Source organism: Odontomachus brunneus, unplaced genomic scaffold (assembly GCF_010583005.1).
Source record: "Odontomachus brunneus isolate Ranch 3 - 2012 unplaced genomic scaffold, Obru_v1 Obru_scaffold_158, whole genome shotgun sequence".
Classification (NCBI taxonomy): Eukaryota; Metazoa; Arthropoda; class Insecta; order Hymenoptera; family Formicidae; genus Odontomachus; species Odontomachus brunneus.
The window spans coordinates 192,244-216,545 of record NW_022639608.1 but is presented as its reverse complement, the minus strand read 5'-3'; the positions used below and the strand labels follow the sequence as shown (position 1 = coordinate 216,545).

General features: G+C 51.2%; 1 protein-coding gene across 12 annotated transcripts in view; it reads right to left on the bottom strand.

Annotated features, from left to right (window-relative positions):
• The window catches only part of LOC116850882 (protein grainyhead), a 172,874-nt gene that overhangs the window by 12,835 nt on the left and 135,737 nt on the right, over positions 1-24,302 (bottom strand). For all 12 annotated transcript variants that reach the window (XM_032829690.1, XM_032829692.1, XM_032829691.1 and 9 more), the window contains 5 exons: positions 22,708-23,148; positions 9,375-9,735; positions 8,301-8,684; positions 3,266-3,525; positions 475-643 (listed from right to left, as the gene is read on the bottom strand). In XM_032829690.1, the coding sequence (XP_032685581.1) occupies positions 475-643; positions 3,266-3,525; positions 8,301-8,684; positions 9,375-9,735; positions 22,708-23,148 (1,615 nt within the window). The remainder of the gene's footprint in view (positions 1-474; positions 644-3,265; positions 3,526-8,300; positions 8,685-9,374; positions 9,736-22,707; positions 23,149-24,302) is intronic.

Below are 24,302 nucleotides of genomic sequence, written 5' to 3'. Positions count from 1 at the left end.
TTTGCCGCTCTGAAAGTCACGCGGCAAGAAGAGAGAGAGAGAGAGGGAGAGAGGGAGGGAGATAGAGAGTGAGAGAGAAAAAGAGAACGGGGGAAGAACGACACCGCGAAACTCGAGACGGCGGCCCATGAGGACGCGAGAGACGACCGCACTGTGGAGATGGTGAATCGCGACGGACGGTACGAATGCGAAATTAATTTACGGAGAGCGTAGCGTGGGAGATACGGATCTTTTTATCTGCGAGCGAACGCACGAGTGGGTCGTGCTTCTTTAAAGTTATATCCCGCGTTGCGATGGTATCCGCGATATTGCAAGTTCCATGGCGATTAAAGCTCGTCGCGCGAACTTAAATCCATTACCGGATTCGCGCGCGATCTTCAAGGTATAAACGTCCGTCCTTCGAACACATAGTGTGTCCGCCTCATCCTACTAATACCGTTATGCAAACGGTATAATTATCCTTTTTGTTCTTACCTTGACTGTCTGTCCTGCCTTGAGGAGTGGCTTGTCAGGATCGGGCACGTAGTCCAACGTGATCCCGTAGAATTGGCCCTTGTTGATGTACGTTATTCTGTCGTCCTCGCGTCGCTGCGACGTGCTGATTGGCGACTCCAGGTGGTACTTAAATCCGTAGGTCGAGTAACTAAGAGGCGACAGACAAGGTTCCCCAAATGAAACGTGGATTAACCATGGCCGCGCGACTCCACGCTTGTGTACGTGTGCGCACAAAAACGTGCATATTTCAACGCTGCTGCATTCTCGCTCATTATGCAACGGTCGTTGCTTTTCGCATTTGCGATCAAGGAGGCGCGTTTACATTCGATTCAAACGATTACGAGCTCGCAAATAAATGCTCGATCAGCCTATTAATGTGCTATTGTAATTACTGTATAATTACCGATTGATTTTCCACCAACATAAACACAGTCTCAGCTCAAAATGAAGACAATCACACTTCATGGTTATTCGCATGGAAAATAAGTGACTACCCACTACAACGAAAGAAGGTTTATTAATTAGAATAATTTTCGTAGGAGAGAAACGTAAGGATGATTGAGTATGAATATTTAAGTGGCTAATCGCGAACGCAATAACGAAGGGATCGTGTGCCGGGAAAACTGGAAGGAAAGTGAACCTCTTCGCCCAGAACAAATCGCGGGGAAAAGTTTATTGATCGGAACGCCCTCGTCGCAGGAAGAAGCGTCAAATTTGAATATTCGAGTAATCGCATGGGATAACGAAAGACTCGTGATGCCTGGAATCCGGGAAAGCTGAGAACGCGGCGCGGGAGCCTAAGTGAAAAAAAGAACGACGCCGACGAATATATCGGGACTCGCATCAACCACCTCGCCCAGGGAAAATCGCGCTTCTAATCGAGCTTATCTCCGCCTCGGCTCCGGCTAAAGCTAGGCAGACAGGCAGGCGGCCGATACCTCATGAAAAATAAACGCCCATAACCCGAGGCCGGGGGAGAAAGAGACGGCAACATAACGCAGGGACGCAAAACGACGCGCAAGACGCGCGGCGGAGAAACGGGAGCAAAACGATCGGTCGCCGCGATCGAGGAAAATCGCTAATCGCGCCGCCGTTCCGTCCCGTGGCCGGTCGCTCGGTCTGCTACCGTCGGCGAACTTTCCGCGCGATATTATCGCGTCGCCGCGAGAGAACGCCCTATTATCTTTATCTCGGCGCGCGCGTTGCAGGCCGACGCTTTCGTATTCGCGCCGTGATACCCGTATACTTCGTTTTCCCTTCTTTTTCTTTTCTCCCCCCGTCTACCCTTTCCTTTTTCCCTTTTCTTTCGTCAGCCGGGAGAGCCGGAGAGGGCGACGGCGGCGACGGTGTGCGTGGCGAGCGAGGCGATAACTGACCGTGGCGGGTGAACGCCCTCCTGTGCGCCTCTGCTGCTCGCTCCCGTTGCACAGCCGCCGCCTACCTGGTGTATACCTTGTTACAACTCCCCGTGTGGGTTACGCGCGACTACCGTCTCGAGAGTCCTCTCTTCTTTTCTCTCTCGTTCTCTCTGTCTTCCTTCCCGTCCGTCTGTCTTTGCCGCCGTTCTCACCGTAGACGTACGCGAAAAAGAACGGTCTCAAGAGTCCAGGTGTGAGAAAGGGAGAGGAGGCCACCCTTCCTGACATTTTGATTTCACGCGACGAGTCGGTGGACGCGCGCGTGATTTTTCAGCCCGGCCCGATCCCCAGGCGCTTGTCCGCTCCTGACCGGACGGAGAAGAGCCGGCCGCGACTTAATAACTTTAACATCATTGTTCATTCCGTGCTGGTGGGTTCGCGCGCGGAGCCGAGCGAGAGAGATTTTCAGCGCTGCCGATCGCACGCTCGGTCTAATAATGTGAGTAACAAATTACAAAAGGCGGATGAAGCGATCGCCGGGGAGGATGGATGCGAGGAAGAGAGACGGAGGGCTCAATGAAGACCACGGGAGGATGTGAAGAAACACGGAGGAAATGAAGGGAACGCGAGAGACCGAGGGGTACAGGAAGTACTTCTTGTAACATAAGTCTAGCGCGGGGATATTAGTTTCGCGAAATAGAAGTGGCAACGTCACGAGTCCATTTGCAGGGACATCGTTCTCAGAAGGAACCCAAGAGCGTTGACACGGGAAGTAAATAGTACGGCCACATACGTACACGCGAGTATACTTCAAACTCCGTCCACTTCATCGTTCGTAATCACAATAATTGCGCGAATCAATTATTAGCGGAACATATTTTAATCGAAAGCGCCGATTGCCACAATTAATATGTCGGTTGTGCGAATATCGTAATCAAAGATCAAAAACGCGATTTTCGCATGTCACACGCGATCAGAGACACTCGCGTGTTGCGAGAGCTCGCGACTATTCGCCCTGGGCGGCACGAGTTATTAACTTTTACCGCTTCTGTGCCGTTCCTTCTATGTAATAAGGCAGATCTATCTATCAATCGCGGTGCAGATCTATCTTCTAATACGTCTACCCGGCCGACCGGCTATAACTTGAGCACTGGTTTGCGCATTGTATTAGAACGCGCGTTTATTATAGCTATCGTAAATTATTATCGCAATGCACGCGTCATTACACCACGAGAGAATCGCGAGCCTTTAATCGTGTAAATTTTAGCGGCGTTATACGATTTTACCCCAGAGTTCTTGTTATCCCTAAAATTTGCGTTAAGTATCTTGGAGTCGACAAAATGAGGAAGTATTTTGCATAATCGAGCATTTTTTTTCTAGAAGGGATTCGTCCAGCTGTTAGGATTACTTACATTTTCGGTATCTGTATCTTGTCGGCGTCGTTTTGCCTGCCAAAATCGTGCCAAGGCCGCGACCTCGGCGGGTTCGGATTCGGATTTGGATTCGTCGCACCTGCGGACACGAGACCGCTTCGTTGCACCTGTGCTTGCGCGTGGCTCTGTTGCAGCTGTAGCTGCAGGGGTTGGTGGTGTATCACGGCGCCGCTCTCGAGGACCACCGCCGCTCCGGCTGTCGTCCCGCCGGGGCATAGTTCCGTGTAATCGAACGAGGACTAGAAAATAAGATGTTGTTTAATGATTGAATTCAACGATAGGCAAAACACAACCGATCGTATCTCGCAACGCGCATGGCGGGAAGAGCTGACTAGTATTCTGATATTTTAGAGTTCCGTATTCCGGATTAACTGTCCGAGCGATGAACATACGCGATAGAACGCGATCCGACATGCATTTTCGATATAATTAAAAGGATGTTTAGTCTGGCTTCCGCATCCTTCGTGAAAGTCTGCAGCTGTTTCTCTGAAACTAAATAAGTGAAATGGGATGGAACGTAGAAAACGAATTCACGAAAGACGCGGCGTCAAGCCAGAGCAAGCAAAAATTAGAATTATTGATAATTCTGACTAAAATGCGGTGCGTACTTGCTCGTTATATAATCTCAGTCGAGCTAGTTTTTCGCACAAGTGTTTCAACATTCCTCCTGATATTTAAAATTTACTTTTCACATCGTCAAACTCACGTGCCCAATAAGAGACTGTGCCGTCGTATTCGTGATGGGTCGCGTAACGCTGAATTATCAACCGGTAACATTTCAACGAATTTCTTTCGCCGAGAAAGTTGCACGGTACATAATGATAGTGCATGGCAATTTTGATTTTTGAGCAACTCGTTGGGGGACATGCGTGCTGCGTACCGAGAAGACGAAGTGATAGTTGTCTCTCTTTTCCGGCCGCCGGCTCGCCGCAGATATAAAAGGCGCTCGCGTGTACGCACGTACGCGAAGACGCATTCGATCTCACGCTGATTCAAATACTCACTGATTACGATGCAATTAGTGTTTAAAAAACTAATAACGATGTAATCATTTGCCGATTCTGTTTCTTTCGCGGGCACCTCGCGACGACTGTCGCGATTCAATATCCGTTCGCGTTCTACTCTGCATATCAATGCATTTTATTCTTTAATCTTTCGAATATATCGTTCGATAAATTATGGGACGCGTGATTAAGAGGATCACCGATAGATGATTAATCGTGCTGGAGCACGCGACTTCACGTGACTATTCCGACTACAGCGTCTGCTAGAATCTTTTTCTCGTCTGCTCATCGATGATACCCGCATCGTAAACAAAGCTTAGTGGCTCAACGCTCGGGAAACTCGCGAAAAGATTTTCGACCTTTCACTCGCGGCGATATACATTTTCATTGATGTCTGCGACCGCACGCAACCGAGTACGTTTTTGCTCGCACGTATGTGTGCCGTGGCGGAGCCTGCGAAAGCAGAAGAGGAAGAAGAAGAGAGAATAGGAGCTTTGTGGTCTCGTAAAATTAACCGCACAACCCGCACGCGCTTCCAACCGTGGCTGTTAATAAGCGGCTTGCCAAACGACCTATTCCCTCATATGTCTTCATGCGATTACGCGTCGCCTGCAGTTATTTTTCAATACAACGCGGTTACCGCAGCTCGTTGCCTCAACTCTCCCCGTGTCATTCCGACGGAGAAAAAAAAATTAAATAAGCACGGCGACTTTTTTCCTGCATAGTTCTCGAGCCAGTGAATCTACGTCCTTGCAAGGAGCTGTTTCGTTCTTTTGGAATTCTCCGAACGCTTCGAGCATTAAACGCACGAGATATAATTAGTACGAAAGTCGCGTGTCATCTTTTAATTGTTAATGTCCTGGTATCTAAAACCTCTTCTCTCAACGAGAACACTCGATCGGCCGATTATCTGCGTCACACTCATTTTTTCTCATTCGCGACTTTGAGCGCTTTTGCAATTAACTCCGAGAGGCTTCGATATCTTTATGCTTTCACTACGCGAGTGCGATCGCGCGCGGCTCGTGCGATTCGCCGGAATGATTTATTTACTTATCGTGTTTCGTCGTCGCGCTACACGACCGCTCTAATTGAGACGTCACTCCGACGCCTGTAATCGAGTCAACGTTTCGCGAGAAATCCGAGCCGCGGTGATCGCCGACATGAGCGCGCAAAACTGTCTTGTACAGCAGATAAGTGAGAGAGGAGGGCGGGGAGAGGGCACGAAGATAAATATTTAATATCCGAGCAAGAGAGCTGAAAAACCCTCTAAAACGACTATCGGCTAAAAATCCGTGTCTGGTTAGAATATGATACATGTTCCACGCACACGATATCGCAGGAATGCATAGAATGAAGCGCGCACTTCGTTCGCAACGAGACTCGCTACTCTCGTAATGCGCAACGAACTTTACGAGCAGTTTAACGACATCGTTTTTTTCTCTTGTCACTCTCACGTCGCGCATTCATAATCAACGATTTAGAACTGCGTCGCGCCTAAACATCGCGGAAACTATCGATAGAAAGCGCGACCAGACGAGATAATTCACTCTCTAAATTTCTTAGAGTCAAGTCTCATTCAAAATGAGATGAAAAGTGGCAGTATTTTCACTCGAAGCGACAGTGAAAATGAATAAAAAATCGAATTCAAGTAACTTGGTGGTCGCTCTACTTTTTGAATAAAATTTCATTCCACAAAATTCGAAGAGAATTTAGATGAAGAAATTGAGGCAAAATTACAAAAAATTTTGACAAAAGAGTGCCGACAGGAAAACCTAACATTAGCCGTTCGGAATATTAGCAATTTAATTGCGTCCATAATGTGAACGTACCGAGATCACAGGCGAGTGGATATCAGTTTTCAGTGGTGCAATTATACGTTTGATATGTTCGCTCGATAGGCACCCGCGCGAGTCTTCGGACTTGATTCCAGCTCCTCTCCGGTGCAAGCGGAGCAGAACGGACGCGTGCTTTCTAATTCGTAATGCCGACTGTGTGCAATGCTAATGACTTACTCTCGCGCGTGTAACGCACGCGCGCGACCGTTGCACGATTAATGCTTCCGGAAGTGGACGATATCCAACGGCTACGTGACGAATTGTCCGTGTCATAATGAGAACTGCTCCGATACGAGACTCAGCGCGATATGGTCACTTAGTCTTTCAAAATGAGCCGCTTAGACTCACGCAAACAAGGAAGAGGCAAACGCTTCTGACACAGAACTTGAAGGCGGACTTCTTCTCCGGCGAAGGTATTCCGCGCACGATCATAAGAGTATTCATAATGAATGTAAGAAATTAACACTCGGTCGTTCTTATTACGCAAGAGCCGACCCATTACGCGTCGACGCTCGAGCACGTATTTTATTATGTAAACCAAGTCCGCTGTGACTATTAACATCTCCATTTGTCGGCGTTTAAACGTAAAAGTAGCCCGATAACAGGATCGCTATGCCGACGAGGGTATATTAAAGAATGTCTCTCAGAACCATTAGCTGTAAAAAACGCAGACGAGTATCGCAAGCGCGGACCGGAGGAACGGGTTCGCGTTTTTCCCCTGCTGAATTTTGCGCGCTCGCTCCGCTCCGCTCGTGGTATCCACGATACCATAATCACTCCCCCTTTGAGTGCGTTACACGTCGCGATATGCGGCATTAGCGTCCGAATTTATCGCGCCGGTCTAACTGTAACGGCGGCGCGAAAGATTCGACAAATCGCCACGGGAGAAGCGACGGTATCCCGTCGTCGTGCACGCATTTGATGTGTCGGTGTTAGAGCGACTTACGCGCGTTATACTATACGCGGCCTGCGTGCGAGACCATAAGAAAATTAATCGCGCCCAGAGAGTCTGGCTCCGAGTCTCGACGAGACCGTCGTCGTCGTCGTCGTCGTCGTCGTCGTTCGTGGGCGAAAGCACTCGCTTGACAAATCGCATCAAAAACGACAGCAATGCGCGGCAACAAGCCAATATCGCTCCCGACGCACTCGAAACAGGATAACGGTTAATACCCCATGCACATTGGACGCGCGAAAGTGTCCTTTGAGCGGCGAGAGCGACGAGAGCCGGGCGTTAACGAACGATATTTACGATACCGCGCCGCGTTATTAATTGTAGCGCGTCGCTGTTACGACGCCGTGGGCGAAATCATTTGTACGGGCGATCAAATTGAAAACGATAGCGCCTCGCCCAAGCTGCGGATGATGCCGTTTACCGTGACGCGCGCGCGGCATCCAGGTCCATGATTGAGCTGCGGTTACGTACAGGTCGCGTTTTATACCCGAGGCTCCTCGATCGTTTCCGCGCCTCTCCTCGCCACGCGCTGCACCATCGCGCTATGAATGCACTCTTTCCTGGACGATTAATGACGTCGTGCTTGCCGCGTATCACGGTAGCGGGCGTCTCCGCACGGTAAACATTTCTCTGCGCGTCTCTCCTCATAATTCTTCGCGCGCGATCATACTCGCGATCACTCCGATCTAGCGGTCTGACGTGATAGCCGCGATCCTGTTCCTATCGCCTCGCTGTCTGACGTCGCCTGCTGATTGCAATTTATATAGACGCGCGAGGGCCTCTTACGACCGCGTGCTCGTCGAAACGACTTTGCGCGACATAGCGTTACGTTCGGGCGCTGCTCTTTTGCGCAACGTGACGGAACGATATGCTGTAACACGCGAGGATTATCGGCTCGTTTCGCCCCGGTCGTCCCTCTCAGGTTCCACATCTGCAGTAATCGAATTTACTTCAATTACTCGTGTCGCCGAGACACCAACGGATTCTCCCACGAATTCTCGTCGCGATTGCGCTGCCAGAACATCCCGTATTAACCGTATTAAATTCGACTCTCGATATCTTTTGCGAGACTTGACGATAATTATGTCCAGCTCATTTCTCGAGCTGGAGCACATCGATTGTGAATACGTTTCGCGTGTCCAAAAACGCGTCCGAAAGTCACGCACAAATGAAACTTTCACGTATCGAGCAGGGGGAAAATGAATCGCGCGATCAGCACTCACCTGATGAAGCGCCGTGGGCGGATGATGGTCCTGCCTGGGTGTGACCGCGTCGGCGCCTATACCGGAGTCGGGGCTGGGAAGATCAACGGTCAGCACTTTGCTGCTGCTCGATGACGAGCGTATCGCGTGTGTCGTAGCGTATGAGCTCGGCACAACCTCGTACCTCGTGTACGAAGCGGTCGTGGTAGACAACGAGGGCGCGCTCGACGATGCGAGCGGCGGTAGAGTGTCGCCTGCGACGTAGACCGTCGTCGCCTCCTGATGGAGGCCGCCTTGGTTCGCCGCATTCGCTGTCCCGGTCGCCGACGTGGAGGTGTACGCGGCCGACTGCAACCGCGGGCTGCAGGATGAGTAGGGGTCGTAGGGACTGCCGTATTGCTGCACCTGCGGACAGGTACATTGCGGTTGGCTCTTTTTCTCTCTCTCTCTCTCTTTCTTTCTTTCTCTCGACTGACGCACGTGTCGTTATCGGCGTACATCGAGCGGATCTTTCCCGCGCGCATTTACACGTGCTCTTTTTGCGGAGAAATCGCGCGACGATTCGACCCGCGCAAAGCGCACGCAATTGAGCAATCTCCCGACTGGACTCCGCCGCCACGCGCGAACGCCCGCCGCCAGGGATGCGTTCGCCGAGTGCGAATTTCAGCGATGTTATTTTCTGCCGGGGCTGGCAATGACGAGAAAGGATCGCGTGTTATTTTGCGGTGTGCGCTTATTGCTCTCGGTTATACGTGACACAATGTTTCGGCGATGAGCGCGCACGTCCGCACGGAAATCGCGAGCCTTTAAGCAATTTCGCGCCGGCAGATACCGCGCGGTGTTTGTGAAGACACTCGAAAATTGGCGTTGTAAACGTTTCTTTTCTTCTTTTTCTATGTTTACCGCACTCGACGATCGTGGGATATGAGATAGCGCGGGATATGAGTGTGGCGCGGCGGATTGCCACTTCGAATGAACTCGTATGTACTCGAGAATTCACACGGAAATTCGTGTCACAGGGGAAAATACACGTTGAGAGGACGTGATGAGATAAAGATCAAATCGACACCGTCGATTACGAGGAGTGGATCTCACCTGTAGCTGTTGATGATGATGATGGTACATCCCCGGCGGTGTCGGACTGTCCGGCTGCGCCTGTTTGTGCCGTTTGCTGGATTGCTGGCCGCCGCGCGACGAGCTGAGGTCCTCTGGTTCCCTCTTGACCCCGGCGATGCCGGCGCTCGAGGCACCGTCGTGTCGCAGGGACTGCGGGCTCAGCGGAAGCGGAAGGCCACCCTGCAGGCTCTGGCCGGGACTGTGGGACTGCTGGTTGTACTGATGGAGGAAGTGGTGAAGCTCCCCTCCTCCGGCGCCTTCGCCGCCTTCCATGCGATTCGTCGAGCCGGAACCAGAGCCAGGCGCCTCTTGCACCAGCAGCTTCTGGCCCATCACACCCCTTCAACAGTCCGTGGAGAATTGACCTTCAGTTATATGGCTCCTTTAACGGGCATCACCGTGCTCCCGCGATCTTGCCGAAGAACGCGTGTCGAATCCGCGCTATGTATAAACGAGCTCGATATACGCGACCCATTCGCGCTGTCACCGATTGCCTTTCACGGCACCCATCGCCCGGGCCCTTTTTTTGACGGTGCGTCGTTACATCGCCCAACCAATCTCGGGATCGAATTCTTCGCGAAGCAACGCGAGGAGCAGCGTAGGAGGACCCTGCTCCCACGTGTCTGACGGAATTCGATCTTCTTTAGTATTCTAACGATGATAGTAGCCTCTGTCGAATATTAGATACGAGATTAGACAATTGTATACAGCGCGAACTCCCCAAATGCTAATTCTACTAGTGAGATGTTAAAAATTTACGAATGTAATATTAATAACATAATAAAAGGATTGACAAATTCTCCGACTACAACGATATCGAGACGTTAATGCCGCACTGTAAATATTTTTGGTTCTATAAATTTTAACAAGATAACAGATAAAGGCTCAAGAAAGAAATTAAAGATGAATCGAAAGATCTCGTGAGCGTTGTGTAGAAGTTTACATTTCGCAATATTCTCGATACCTTTGTAATTAGACACAATTAGGATCACTTAGACCCAACTCGGAAGATGCGTGTTTGTCAAAACGATAATTAAATTGCCAGGTACGCTGGAACGTAAGAGACATAAGAGACAAGCAACTCTTTCATTTCTCTCTCTCTCTCTCTCTCTCTCTCTCTCTCTCTCTCTTTCTCTTTCTCTCTCTTTCTCTCTCCACGCCTTTCCGACGAACGGAATTGACGAAGAGAACCGCCACTACTACACTTCCGCTCGTCTCTACTCATGTAACTGTGCATCGTTGCTGCATCTGCCGAATTCGGCAATAAAATCTTCGACGCGCGTGACGGAGAAACGCGATTCGCCGATCGGCCGTGCCGGGAGGAATCGAGAGGATCGTGGTATTATGCGAAGTAGTTAACATGTTATATTTAGCATGATAATACGTATCCACAATACCGGGGACCCTTATAAACTGCCAACGCTCTAGCCCATACCGATCTTTCCCCTCTCTCCCACCTTTACTATCGTCTGCTCGTCTTTTCCGTCGACGAAGGATCGCCCCGCGCGTTCTGGCAACCTCCACTGCTAGACTCCTTTTCTCTTTCTCTGTCGCCTTAACCCTTCTTCTTTCTAAAAAAATACACATCCCTCTATCCATCTCGCTCTTGCCTTCAGCACCGTCGTCGCGGTACCTACCCTACGGTCAGATGCTTCCGTACAATGGCTCTTTTTTTACACTTGATACCTGATCTCTCGTCTACTACTCTCTCTCTCTCTCTCTCTCTCATTCTCTTTTGCTCTCTTCTTCGCGCTCTCTCCCTTTCTCTTTTCTACTCTGTCTTGCTTTCCTCGTCCGCCTGGCAATACGACGAGAAGGGTGACGCCGCGAGAGGATGAGACTATCCGGCGTGGTGCGTCTCGCGTCGCCGCCGGCACACTTGTGCCTGAAGAGGTGCGGATAGGCCCGACCGTGACCGGGAAAAGGCGGCGGGTAAGATCCTGTCGTCGCGGCGAGACCGGGCACAAATGCACTGCGCTGTCATAACCCGGGGCTATGACGACGAGCGACGCGGGCCTCATGAATTCGGCTTACATGAAATAGATCCGCGCTCCTTTCGCGATCGGTGCCTCTTCTCGCGACAGCGTTCTCGATAATGCGATGCTAATCCGAGGTCGCGCGATGCGAAATGAGATTCGCGTGCGGCGCACCTTGGGAACTTGCCGCGCACCCTTGGCATTTTGGACCGGGAAGTGCGAGATATCGGATTGCACTGAGCGTTGCGAAAAGTCTGACTGGCGTTTTAAGTACTAGACGGTTTTGTACAGCTGTCGTCAACATGTCTCAATTCTAATTATGCGCACTCGGCAGTGGAAGCTTCCGTTAATTTGCGCATACTTATCTTCGGACTAATCGACGATGAATCGACTATCATGGATAGAGGCACATCAATAAATATGATCGTATATAATTTTGTAAGTGTCTTTTCACGCCATTCCCTGCACAAGAAAAATTTTAAAAGTTGGATAAGGACCTCTTCATTTCGATTTAATTCAGACGCGTGCAAAAGCGCATCGAATCCACGAATGCAAGGATATTAGGAGTGGATCTCGGCGTAAACTTTCGACGGGGTGTTGAGCGACGTGCGAAACGAAGTGTTTTTTTCGCGGCTTCGCGGCGGTCGAGGAGTTAAGTGCCGAATGTTAGTGGTCAGACGAGAAGGAGAGAAAAGGAAGAGCACACACACACACACACGCACATATATATATACACACGAGGAGAGACGAGAGAGGAGTTAGGATAAGACGAAGCAGGGGTCAACGCTCGCTTTCGGCCGGCTATTTCGTAGAGCTGCCTACGCACACAGCGACCAGTTTTTCGCGGCGCAATCCGCGTGTTCGCGCGAAAAAGAATGAGGATACCAACGTTCGAGATACGATTGATACCTGACGCGAGGTCGAAAGGTGGACAACTCGGGAAATCGCGGCGTCGTGGTAGCGGTATATCGCTTTTATCATCCAATTCCAGAAAAATCAACTGACACTCTGCAGTGGTTTGACGGTTGACCGCAAGGTATTCATAGGAATTCGTGGCCGCGAACTTGAAATAAATGAATGTGGGAAAGACGCGACTAGTCGGCGGGGAAAAGCGCGTTTAGCGTAATGCGCGGTGGCGGACTCGCCGACTACCTGCGCGCACCGTTTTTCTCGTCTCACCTCTCTCTGTCCCCCTCAGGAAAAGTCAATATCTCCGGCTTCGCGGGAGGAGCCAGAGGATCCGGAGGTCGCATTCTTTTCCCGCAGGTGCACCCCGCGCCAATTACTATGGTATCTGTGGCGCGTTGTCGCCCGTTCTCCGTTTTCCTCTGGGGGCCAATACGCGAATTCGTGCTCCATGCGAGCCCCGTTCGCGCTACAAACGAGTAAATTACGCCGCGCGCCGCCTTATACCGCGTCTATGTGGCATTCCACTGGGCCTTTTTACCAGCGGCATGCATCCTGCAACGTAAAGAAAGAGGGAGGGAGAGAGCGAGAGAATGCCGCGAGCGCGCGCTGCACACGTAACTGCGCAACGCGTGTACCGTGCGCGTACGCGCGTAAGAGGCAATTACGTGCTTACGGTGCAGCATTATCGACGACAAGGCACTCACACTAGCGGCGGCCGACACGTGAACCTCGAGGTTGCCGAGGTCACCGCAGGGTCGCGACACGTACGGCCATTTGTGCGTACGCGAGTGCTTGTGCGCTCACGAACGGGTAGATGGATGTACGAACGCACGCACGCAGTATGCGCAGCCCATCGGGCAACCTGCGGCGCCAGGACACGCGGCTCTTGCGGTACCAAGCGGACAGGCTCGCGTCGGACCCGCTTCGGAACCGGAATCGGGCATTTCTCAAACCGGAAATCGGGCGTATCGCATAGTGCCTCTACCTACTGCAGACACGCGTGCAGCTCGTCGGTGTGCGTGCGTGCATCGTGAGCGACGGACCTGTCTGTATGTAGCACGAGATACGAGACGAAACTCGAAAGACAGGTCCGACAAAGTGGCGCTCTACCGGCTCGCACGGGTCATTCCTTTGATTATTATAGTCGGTCTGCTTTTTTTTTCTTTTTCCAACTCGCGTCTGCGGGCTTCTCGTACTCGCGCGAGTGCGCGCGTCTACGGCTTTTTTGCCTTTACGAGCGCACGCATGCACACAGGCACGCATGTCGGCACCTGTGCTTACAGCACGTGCCGGCGAGCCGCGGCAATGTCAACGCATGCATACATATGTATGCGTTGCGCGATGGACGGAAGGAGAGAAACGAATTTAGATGCGCGCAGCGTGGCCGACGACTTCTGTCACTTCTCACGATGACCAGCGGCGGCTTGTCTAGTGCTTTACTTCCTAAGAGTATCGCACGGTTCCCAGAACATGTTCCCGTCGGTGGCTTTCGGTACTTATGAAATGTTCTTTGACCCTGGATTTAATGTTCCGTGAGTTCACTTACGTTTTGTGCAAGTGGTCGATCTAGTAGCTGGTCTTGTAGCTAGAAAGATTGTCTGTCAGAGTTTTATCGAATGTTTCAAAGAAATCGGTACATGATGTCACATGGATCAGAATGGAAGATTATCTATTCATTACCAGCGCAATGGAAGAATTTCATGATAATTGTATGACTTTAGCAAAGCGAGTCTATTCGCGAGAAATCATGAATATTAGCGGACATTTTCAAGCTAAATACGCGAGTTTTCCAGAGGAATTTTTTTTACAAAATCAATGACGCGACGATTTTTCGAACTTGGCGGTAGCTCGCGACGTCACGATGCAAATTTTTTCGCGGCCAACCAGGGAAATCGCGATGAAACCTAACACTCTGTCGAACGTTTATAGTAATCTCACGGCAAGTTATACCTCGCGCGCGGTGAGGATGCAATTTTCGCTTCTGCACATCAATTCGCGACTCTCAGAGTCGTGAGCGTTCCTCTGTTCCCCCGCAAACCACGAAATGTCGCCGAATAATCGTGCGAAATCCCGCGAAACTCAACACCGGCGTGTTACCTACTGGCGAGGTCGACCGTTCGACTTTCATCCGGTTTGCCGACGGTCGTCGACGCTACAGAAGAGCGGGCCACGAATTCGCCCCGGTTCTCAGACCTTCGCGTGTCCTCGAAGCTCCGTGGTCATCCACGCCTTCCTGTTTTGCTAATGGGACACTGCCACGCGGTCCGGTTCTCGGAGCCATTTGATTCCCGCCGCGTGAATCAACCCCTTGCGAAAACGCGTTCGTTTAAATGCTCCTTGACTTCCATAGCGAAGTACTACCACGATCGTTTCTACACAGGAGCAGAATGAGGAAGAGGAGCATGTCGGCACTTAAACTGTCTTTTGACCTCGCGAGCCCTACCGTCCAGGATTTCGCGCGATTAGCCGAGTCGTTCCCGCGGTCGCTTGAGTGCCTGACAATACAACACCAGCCGGAAAGCCGCGAGGTGATACAAAACGAACGGCGCATTACGGCGTTTTCTAATCGTAAATTCGAGCTAACGAGATAATATCGCCGCGAGGCCGGCTGCCTCGATCGTGGCGATCCAGTTCTTGCTCGTAATCGAGACCTCATAGCACGCCGTGGAGCTCTGTCGACGCTTGTAACATCGCGACGCGCGTAATTGGCGAACTGCGACTGTTTCGCTTCCCTCCGTCGTCGATCGAGGTCACTTTCGTGAGAAAGAGGATCAACAGATGGAATTAAATAAATATCAAACGTGTAAACGCATCGAGAAGAAACTCCCGACGGATTCCGCATGGGAAATCTACAGTCGGAACCTTTCACGAGTTTTTTCCCGCTCGCTTCTCTCAATCCCGAGTCTTCTGACAATTAATACAATTAATCTTCCGTCAGCGTAACCTGAGCTTTCCCTTATCAGCCTGTTCTCTCGGATCTTATCTCCCGTCACGGTGCTTTAATGTTCAACGTTGAATAACTCCGTTGTACCGATACCTCGTTATAGCGCTTGAGTTCGTATTTTAATATCTACAATCGAATCATAAAGTCATTGGCTCCCAGTGACTCCACAGAGTCGCGCGCGATCTATTCTTACTAGTGTTGTCAATTTTGTGTAGCCCAGGTCTTCTGGATGCTAACCGAATAGTACCCACGAGTTTGGATACACAATTACATTGGCAGCATGAATTCTTCTCAGCACGCGACTCCTTCGCGCGCGATTTCCGCGATTTCGCGAAGAGGTGACGGGCGCGCTACCGGAGAACGCGCGCAGGAGAAGTCCCACGCAGCTCGAGCGCGAAACGAGGGCGTTGCCGTTCGTGGCCCCAGGAGCCATTATGTCCTTCTGTAATCGTAAATTCAAATAAACGAGAACGCGCTCGCGCGACTCTACGTGTCGGGCATAAAGCAGCGCGAGGCGGAGGCAGCGCGGCGAAAACGGAGCATGGCACTCGTCTCCGTCGTCGCCGTGGTAGCGCGGTTCTGGTTCTGCCTGGTCCGTTTCGTTTTACGATGTGACACACGGGGGCCTCGTGCTCCGGCTCGTCAGGTGGGTCAGAGGCCAGCGCGTTAGTGGCCACGATTCGTCGTAGTGGCGACTACGCGCTTAAGCAGATCGCCGCGTAACGATAACCGGAGAACGAAACGCGCGTAATAAGAAGTAGCGACGACGAACTCGTGCTCGTTGTGCGGCTGATTGCCGACCACCGTAAGGGCCCGCGATCTCGATGGAACGTTCCACGTCGTACCCTTACACGCGAAGGAGGGTGGTGGACGCCGTAAACACTCGGCCGAACTGGATTTCGAGCGGTAGCACGCGGCTAACTGGAAGCTTCTAATTGTCGCGATTGTGAAGAAATTCGAAAGTTCACCGCTTTGCCCCGTCCGTGTCACGCGTTTCGCACGAGAGAACGACTCTAATCGGGTTTCTTTTTACGATTGTTACAACGTCACAACGCTAATTTCCCGCTCGTGAAACACAGGCGTGTTTTTCCACCTAAGAATCACGCAGGAATCTCTAAAATTCTTCCGGTCGTGAGAGGTGAAAAGGTTTCTCGAGTCGCGCGTGATTCCGAGTCGTTGAATTCATTGGCACGACTCGTTCGTTCGTCGCGTAAATCGCGTTACAACACCGTGCTCGATGCGCGCACCTTCGAAGTAACAATAAGACGATCGCGAATAACGACAAAGAACGATCTTCTGCGCGGAGCGCATTCCACGTCGGCTGTCCGTCTAATCCCGAGACAAGTCAGTTGACGGAGGATGCACCCTCCTGGCGAGCGTAAAGGCCGCTGCCGCCTCTCGCTCCTAAGTAGATCTTGGCGTGACGATAACCAGGAAACGCAATAAGAAGTTGCCGGCGCGCCGGCGCTCATTGCCGAGTTCATTCTCGAGTCTCTTAAAGGCCGACCTCTGCAGCAAGACTTCATTAAGTCCACACGCCATTCTGTAGCGTGTACGAAAAGACGGTCGTAAAGAAAGATCCCGGCCACTATTACGACTGTCTTTCTCTCTCTCTCTCTCTCTCTCGTATTATGCGTAATGCCGCGTGCACGAGACAGAAGCGTGGCTAACGCTACGTTTACTCCTTCGGCCATTTACTTCATCCTCCTTCGATATCGACCCAAGGATCGAATTCATTTCATTTCTTTGCTCCTTCGCGATTTATATCGCCTGCAATATCTCACTCTCGATTTTGCGGAGCGTGCGATCGCGCTTCGACACCTCTAAATAATCCAACCGGTGTTTATCTCGGCAATTAAGAGAAGCTGCTCTCTCTCCGACGCTGAAACTATTCACGCGTCGCTCGCCGCGAGGAAGCATTAATCATATTGACGTAATTCATGCGTCTCTCTCGCGCGCTCTCTCTCTCTCAAGGCCGTCTGAATTTTATGTGAATTAATTAGAAATTTGTTATCCTTGACGTGTTGGAGGGGGGAGGGAGGGCGGAGGGATTTCACTTTCGCGTTTGGAGCGTAATCATCGCTGCCGCCTGCGGAAACGCATCTCGTCGCGATGGGATCTGCAACGCGACAGCATTGGCTTGGCTCGAATTCCACCTCGCGATACGTTATGCATCCGTGCCGGCGCGAAGTCGACTGTAATGATACGCTATCGCATGTCGCGGAGAAAGAACGTGCAAAAACGCTCCCGGTCGATTTCGCATCTGTCGCGTACGCGCGAGTCGCAGAAACGTGCAGTGGAAACGTCCTCGAGGACGATTGCTGCACGCGTTGATGTATAACGGCGGCGGCTGCGACGTTAACCTGCGCGGTCAATTATTCCGGAGAGTTCCGCACAACACAGCCGCCTCTTTCGGTGTACGCGTGATCGCCGACGAAGTACGAAAAAAAAGCTCCCCATCCGATCGCCGTAATGACAATCACTGTAATTTCGAAAGGAACTTACTTCCCGCCGAGTTACAGCACGCATTTCGCAGCGCCATTACGGGCGCCATTGGCGGTAATACGCTCGCGCGGATAAATGCAGGAAAACGGTGAAATATGGAAAATTGACGCGATTTACGGCATCACCGTGCATCGCGCTTCCTCGATTATTATTGCAATCAATCGGCGACTGCCGGCGGTAGCGACAGTCGCGATGGCTTCCATCGAAAAAAGGCGCGAGGTCGAGTGCTTTTTGTTGAACGTTAACCAATTATTTCCTAGGAATATACATCTTCCGAAGGGCGATTTTAAATGAACTCGCGGGAGAACGTAAATGCAGCTATTTTCGCACTTCTCTCCCTCTTCCTTGGACGTGCCCGCGTCTCGTTTCTTCATCAAATATTTTTTGTCGCGTTTCTCGATCGCCATCATCGTCTACCTCCGAGAGGCGTCTTCATTCGCTAATTGAATCAGTGTTGCCGCACGAGGCAATAAGCTCGGCGGGTATTCCCTTATTTCCCACTTTATCCGCGGCTCTCTCTCTCTCTCTCTCTCCTCTCCTTCTCTCTCTCCCTCCTCGCGGTCGTTCTCCACGTTTGGAAAGCGGATATCGCGGTTGTCGCTTATGCCCGCGGGCGTTAAGATTAAACCGGCGATCGCGGAGTGCCAGGAGGCCGTCTTTACGGCGGCGGCTTGCTGTGAAACCGTACGCCGATTCTCGATGGCTTTGCGCCATCATACCACAACCCCGTAGCGAACCTTAAGCGACCGCCAGACTCCGTAAGAGTCCCGGCGAGTTATCCGCCTCCTCGTACGCAGACTCGGCAGCACATATTTCGCGGTCTGAAACACAAGGGTGTTGTGCGTTTCTCGAACGTTTTGATTATAGAGATACTTTTTATCTCTCCGTCTCACTCTCCAGGAGCAACGAGTTTTAATTATCTCCCGTCTCGGTATCAATCCGACGATCTGCGGCCACAAGCTGAATATATGTCGGGGACATGGGGTAAATAGTCACAAAAACGTCCTCGACATATTCAACGAACGGATGCGCTACGTTTCATGGTGGATGCGGCCCTGCTCCTACGGATTGAACGGCATCAAAAACCCGCGGACACCTAATGGTATCCTTATGCGCTTACAACAATATGGTTAATTGAGGAGGGTATTCCCGGTGCTTGGCTGCGCAGCGGGTCCATTATTCGAATTACGACACGACCGTCTCTCGGCGTGACCGCGGCGCATTCCGCGTATTTTTCCGGACCTCATGTCGGACATGATAACGTTATTATTTAATACGTCTGGGCGACCCCACGCCGCCCAGAAACAGAGGAGCGGAGGTCTAGTCTTTGTAGCGCAAATCAGCCTCGTATTTTTCACCGGCTCAAAGCAGCTCTGTGCTGACAAAAGTTTCTAAAATATATCCGAGGTCGTTTCAAACGATTTCTCTTTCACTCTCTCTCTCTCTCTCTCTCTCTTTAATCCTGCAATCACGAGCCAGCACGCGTTTGTCTGAGACATAAAGGTTTGAAGACTCGTGTCGCAAGACGTCGTCGCAAAAGTTTGTTTTCCGGTAGCCATGTCTATTTAACGAGTCTATTTAACTTAAAATGAACTTCGCCAAAGAGACTTCAAAAGAAGATCTCGTGACTAAATTTTCTCTGCGCCATTGCAAACTCGAGTCTCGATCAGGAAAATCCCAAGGAGAACGCATCTCCAGACACTCGTGTCAACGTAAGGAAATGCCCGGACGTGGCCGGCGAAAACGTGCAGATCCGCTGGACACGCGAATTCGTTCTGCACGCTCTTCGAGCCGTGCTCGTGTTTACCGGCCTTTTTTTCCTATTTTCGCGGTCGCGGCCGGTTACGGAGACGCGCTTGATCCCTTCAGCGAACGCGACACAATGAAATTGGATTAAAGTCGTGCCCTTGGTAGCTCGGCGGCTCGCTGCTTCTCTTTCTCCCTCTCTCTCTCCCCCCGCAGCGACGCGACGGTCTCGAGCGAGAGAGGAGTTTTAACGATCTACCGCCGTACAAATTGTCGAGATGCTATCATCTCTCAGCGGGGGGAGAGAAAGGTAGTAGGAGAGGCAGATAGGATGATACGACGCGCGCGAGATGGAGGTAAAGAGACCGAGAGAGAAAGAGAGACGGAAGGTAAGGTAACGAAGAGGCAGCAGGGAGAAAGGAGAAGATGCGAGGGAAGATTAGGGCGGCATCTCCCCACGGCGAGGTCGGTAACAGAAACTGCTGTTGGTGATGTTCCTGATGCCGCGCGCGAGCGTTCCTGCCGCTGTTGCTGCCGTCGCGTTCGCGCTGCACCACCGCGCCGGAGCATACACGGCTGCCCTCGGCTGACACGATTCGTACGTTGAGGATTCTCAACAGTAAATTACAAAATATGCTAAGCGGCCGATATAAATCAAAAGTGGGGCCGTCATGGGTCCCCGAGGGGTGAGAGAGAGTCCTTTACCCGTCGGCCTCCGTCTACGTGTTCCACGGCGCACACAGGGGTAAGGGCCGTGCACGTAGTGCTACATAGCGGCCAGGTACGACCAAAATATCAGGAGAGAGCGGCTCTCCCCCGTCACGAATCGGGGACGAGGGAGAGTCGCTCTCCTCTCTCTCTCTTTCGTTTTTTTCTCGCGCCACTCGTAAAACGCCGGTGCGATGGTGCAGTTTGCAAACCGAGCAAATGGACCGGAAGACTTGCACGCGAGATATAAATAGGCTCGACCGAAGAAGCAATATATCTACCCAACTAAACTCCACTAAATTGCTTCGCAGTGGTAATGCGAGACGAGCGACGTGGAATCGGGAACGTTCGCGGTTCCGCGCGCTCAAGGAGAAAGAGAGGAGGCCCATTTATCGATGCGGCACGCTGCGCATTCGTTTAAGCGCGAAAGATTTATGGAATATCGATAAACTCCCGAAGAATTGCGATCACTATGGCCTCCGATCGTAATAGCGCGGCCCACGTGAGAGTGGTCCGTGCTCTTCTCATTTCGCTCTTCCGTTCGCGACGCCGACGCATTCGTAATTGGCCTGAGTGGTAAACGTTGTGCCGTTGTAAACAGAAGATCCAAACTGATTTTTCCTAATTAGCGAGAAGACTTTTCTTCTTGCTGCACTTTGGGCAATTTCGGGAGGACCCGAATATCTCGTCGAGTCTCGGATTCGCGTGTGTATCTCATTTGTATGTTTGTCCTACAATTAAGATAACGAGTACACGAAGTCTGCGCCCCGACGCGGCTCAAATCGTCTAATTAACGCGTCACACGTCTCTTTATGCCGACTGATTTTACACGCGATTGTCCCACATAATTGGCTGCGGTAACGAATTATACTCACCGCGAGCACTCAATTACGCGGCCAAGACTATTAATCGAGATACGGCGAAACACGAATGGCTAATAACCCGCGCGCGGCGCGCTGAAAGTGCTCGCTGCAGCGCGTCTGGACACGGGACTATCTGCGGATCTACGCTAATCGAGTCCTCCCGATGCACCCGGTGTATAGTCGTCACGCACACGCACGTGTTTATGGATGAGCCACGTACGCGCACCGCGCGGCCTGGCCACGTGCACCGCGATCAGCGCTTCTAAATTAAGTGCATCGCGCGCAGACGAGAGCCGCGCGCGAGTGCATGAAGTTACGTGCGCGCTACGTGCGCGAAAGGCGCTTTTGCGGCGATTGCCACCGAGGCCGCGCATTTTTCGGTGACCCGCAACAAATAATTGATCTCCCGCATTCTCTTTCCGCGACGCCTGTACTTGCTGCACGCGCGAGAACAATAATATCGGCAACGGAAAATAATAACAGCAACGAGGAAGTTATTAGCTCAAAGGTGTATTGTTTGAGTGTAAGGAGCGCGAAGAAATAAAAAAACATTGAATACTCATCTCGAGAGCGTCTCGAGGATTTTAATATTTCGCGACGAAGACTTACTTCGTTCTATTACGTTCTTACGAAAAATTTATTTCCCCTCGAGCTGAAGTTACTGCGAATTACTGATATTATTCCTCGTTCCTGTCGCGTCGAGACTCTTTAACACTGAAAGGCAAAAACTACCGTCTAAAGCTGTTTTTCCGCGGATCATTTTTCACTCGGACTCCGCAAACCTCCAGTCAATCCTTGTCGAGAGCCGGGAGAGACGTGCGCGCGGGTATTCCTGAATTATTTAAATGCGCGAGAGAGGAGGTGTGCGGAGTCTTCCTGCATTCGCGAGCGTGATTATATTCCGTGGATCGAGCCGTGGAAAATCGCGATTCTTTCCCGGCCTCGCGTATGATTACGAAGCTTACACGCGCGGATGGGAATCTGAAATAGCGAGATAGCGAGGAGATGCTGCGCGAAGTTCCGTAGCGGCGAGAGAGCGTTGCGTAAAGCGTGCATAATAACGGCCGTTGTCTTCAGCTCCTTTTATCAGAGATTAATTCGCTAACCATGAAATTTTGCTCAAACATTATAACGCTTGATATTACGGAACAATGAGGGAACGCGCATTCCCCGTCGCGAGAGATTCAGAAAAATTCGACGCTATCTCGATAATCCGTGCGACAATCTTAAACGCCGCGCCATTCAATTCTATATGACATACAAGACGCGCATTTATCCTTGCGGAAGATTCACTTAAGTTTAAAATCACCGGCAATCTCTCTCCAAGTCTAAACGATCGATGACAGCTAATGAACAAAGATGAGCGGCATCGACTCTTTAAATTTCTTGGAGTGGAACATTGAGTAGAGTGAATATGTCCTTGAGACGGTGGAGCACGTCAAGATTCAATATCGAGTGAAAATATTCACTCGAGGATTCAGAATGGAGAGTTCATTCTATATAAGTGAAGGTTCGTTCGAACTCAAATGACTCGATGGTAATTTCGCTTCAAGAAACATTCGCTTCAGAGTATTACAGACGAAGATTCTTTCCGGGAAACTTCCTACTGTCGGGTCAAGGGTCACGTTAAATTCGAGAAAAGGCGAAGTCAGTCTACTCACGTAGGCCAGAGCTCGTGCGTGGGCGGCAGCTTGACGTCCGCTGCTGTTTTCTCGGGTAGTTTGTAGTACTCATAAACGTAGGACGCGGAGGGATCGTCTCCATGGCTGGCTACCGCCGACACCTGGTGCTGCTGCTGCAAGTTTAGCATTGCCGCAGTCGCCACGGAGAGCGGATGCTCGCAGTAGGCGCGCCAGTCGCCCTCCATACCCTGCACCTGCACCTGCACAGCGGCGACCCTTTTGTGGACTTCCGGATCGGCGCCCTCGGCGCCGCTCTGCAGGGACTGCGCCGCCTGGGCCGCCGCCTCTTCTGCCCCCAGCTCTTCCTCCTCTTCCGGCTCACGCTGACCCGATACGTAACCTTGTTGCTGTTGCTGCTGCTGCTGCGCGTCGTCGCTGACGACGTTGCCGTTGGTGTCCTCCTCGCTGCGGCTGCGTCGCCTGCAATCATACGAGAGGGGATTCGTTTAGTCACAGGTAATCTCGCGAAGCGTGACTGATATGAATTATTAGATCATCGATAACGCGTCTAAAAAGCGTCTACTTTACGCACGAAGATTGACTAAATTCACATAATGATGTGAAATAAATGCGTTTTGGTTAAAGGAAACAGAATTTCCGCTCCTGATGATTCTAGATTCGGTTCTAAGAACGTAAAAATAACTAATTGTCTCTTTGGCGAAGATGTCATTAGAAGAATCGCCTCCGGTATTCTCTTGCTTGCGCGCACGCAGCTGCGTTTCATAGCGTGCTGTGTCGCCGAGGAAACATATCTCACGCGGTCGACACAATACTCATCGAACGGGCGATTCCCGCTGTTAGCGACGGCCATAAGCGACACGCCGGCGTATCGCTTGAAAAGTCTCCCCCAAAGGTCGCGATAATGAATGTGCTGCGGGATAACTGTTAGAAATAACCGGCCCGGTAGAATGTAATAAATTACAACGGACCCATCGAATTTATCAATTAGCGATAATCGCGGCGCATAAGCCGCACTGATGATTCCTCAATTTAGCAATGACCACCAGCGGTGGAAGTGCGTCGTGCGCGGCGCATAGTTGCGCCGGTAATTTATCGCCGACGCGCACATCGCGATACCTAATCGCCTGCGAGAGCGCGAGAGAGGGTATACGCACACTGCGCTTTCGACTCCGCGCTCAGCCACCTGGATATTTGTCACCGGTCGTTACTTTACGCCGAAGTAATACCTTCCGGCTGGCGGGGATGATCCGCGATGATGAAATTCATGAGAATGCGCGCGGGACGGGAACGACTCCGTGAAAAGGAAAAAAAGAAAAAAAAATATTTGATGATGACGACGACGACAACGGGCGTCTCGACACTCGATCGTAATTTGAATAAAAAGAATCCAAATGCCAATTGGGGAGCGGGATGAACGGTTGCGCTAAGCGATCGCGGCTGCATTTTTAGATTTCACTGTGGGTTCTAGTATAGAGCGGATGGGGATTGAGTGGATGGTCGCGTTATGTCGAATCGCATACGCAAAAAAAAGTGTGATTGGCCTACAGAATAAATCTGATTGTCACAGATGAAATAGTAAAATATAGAATAACTAATAATGTGGCTTTGTGCTG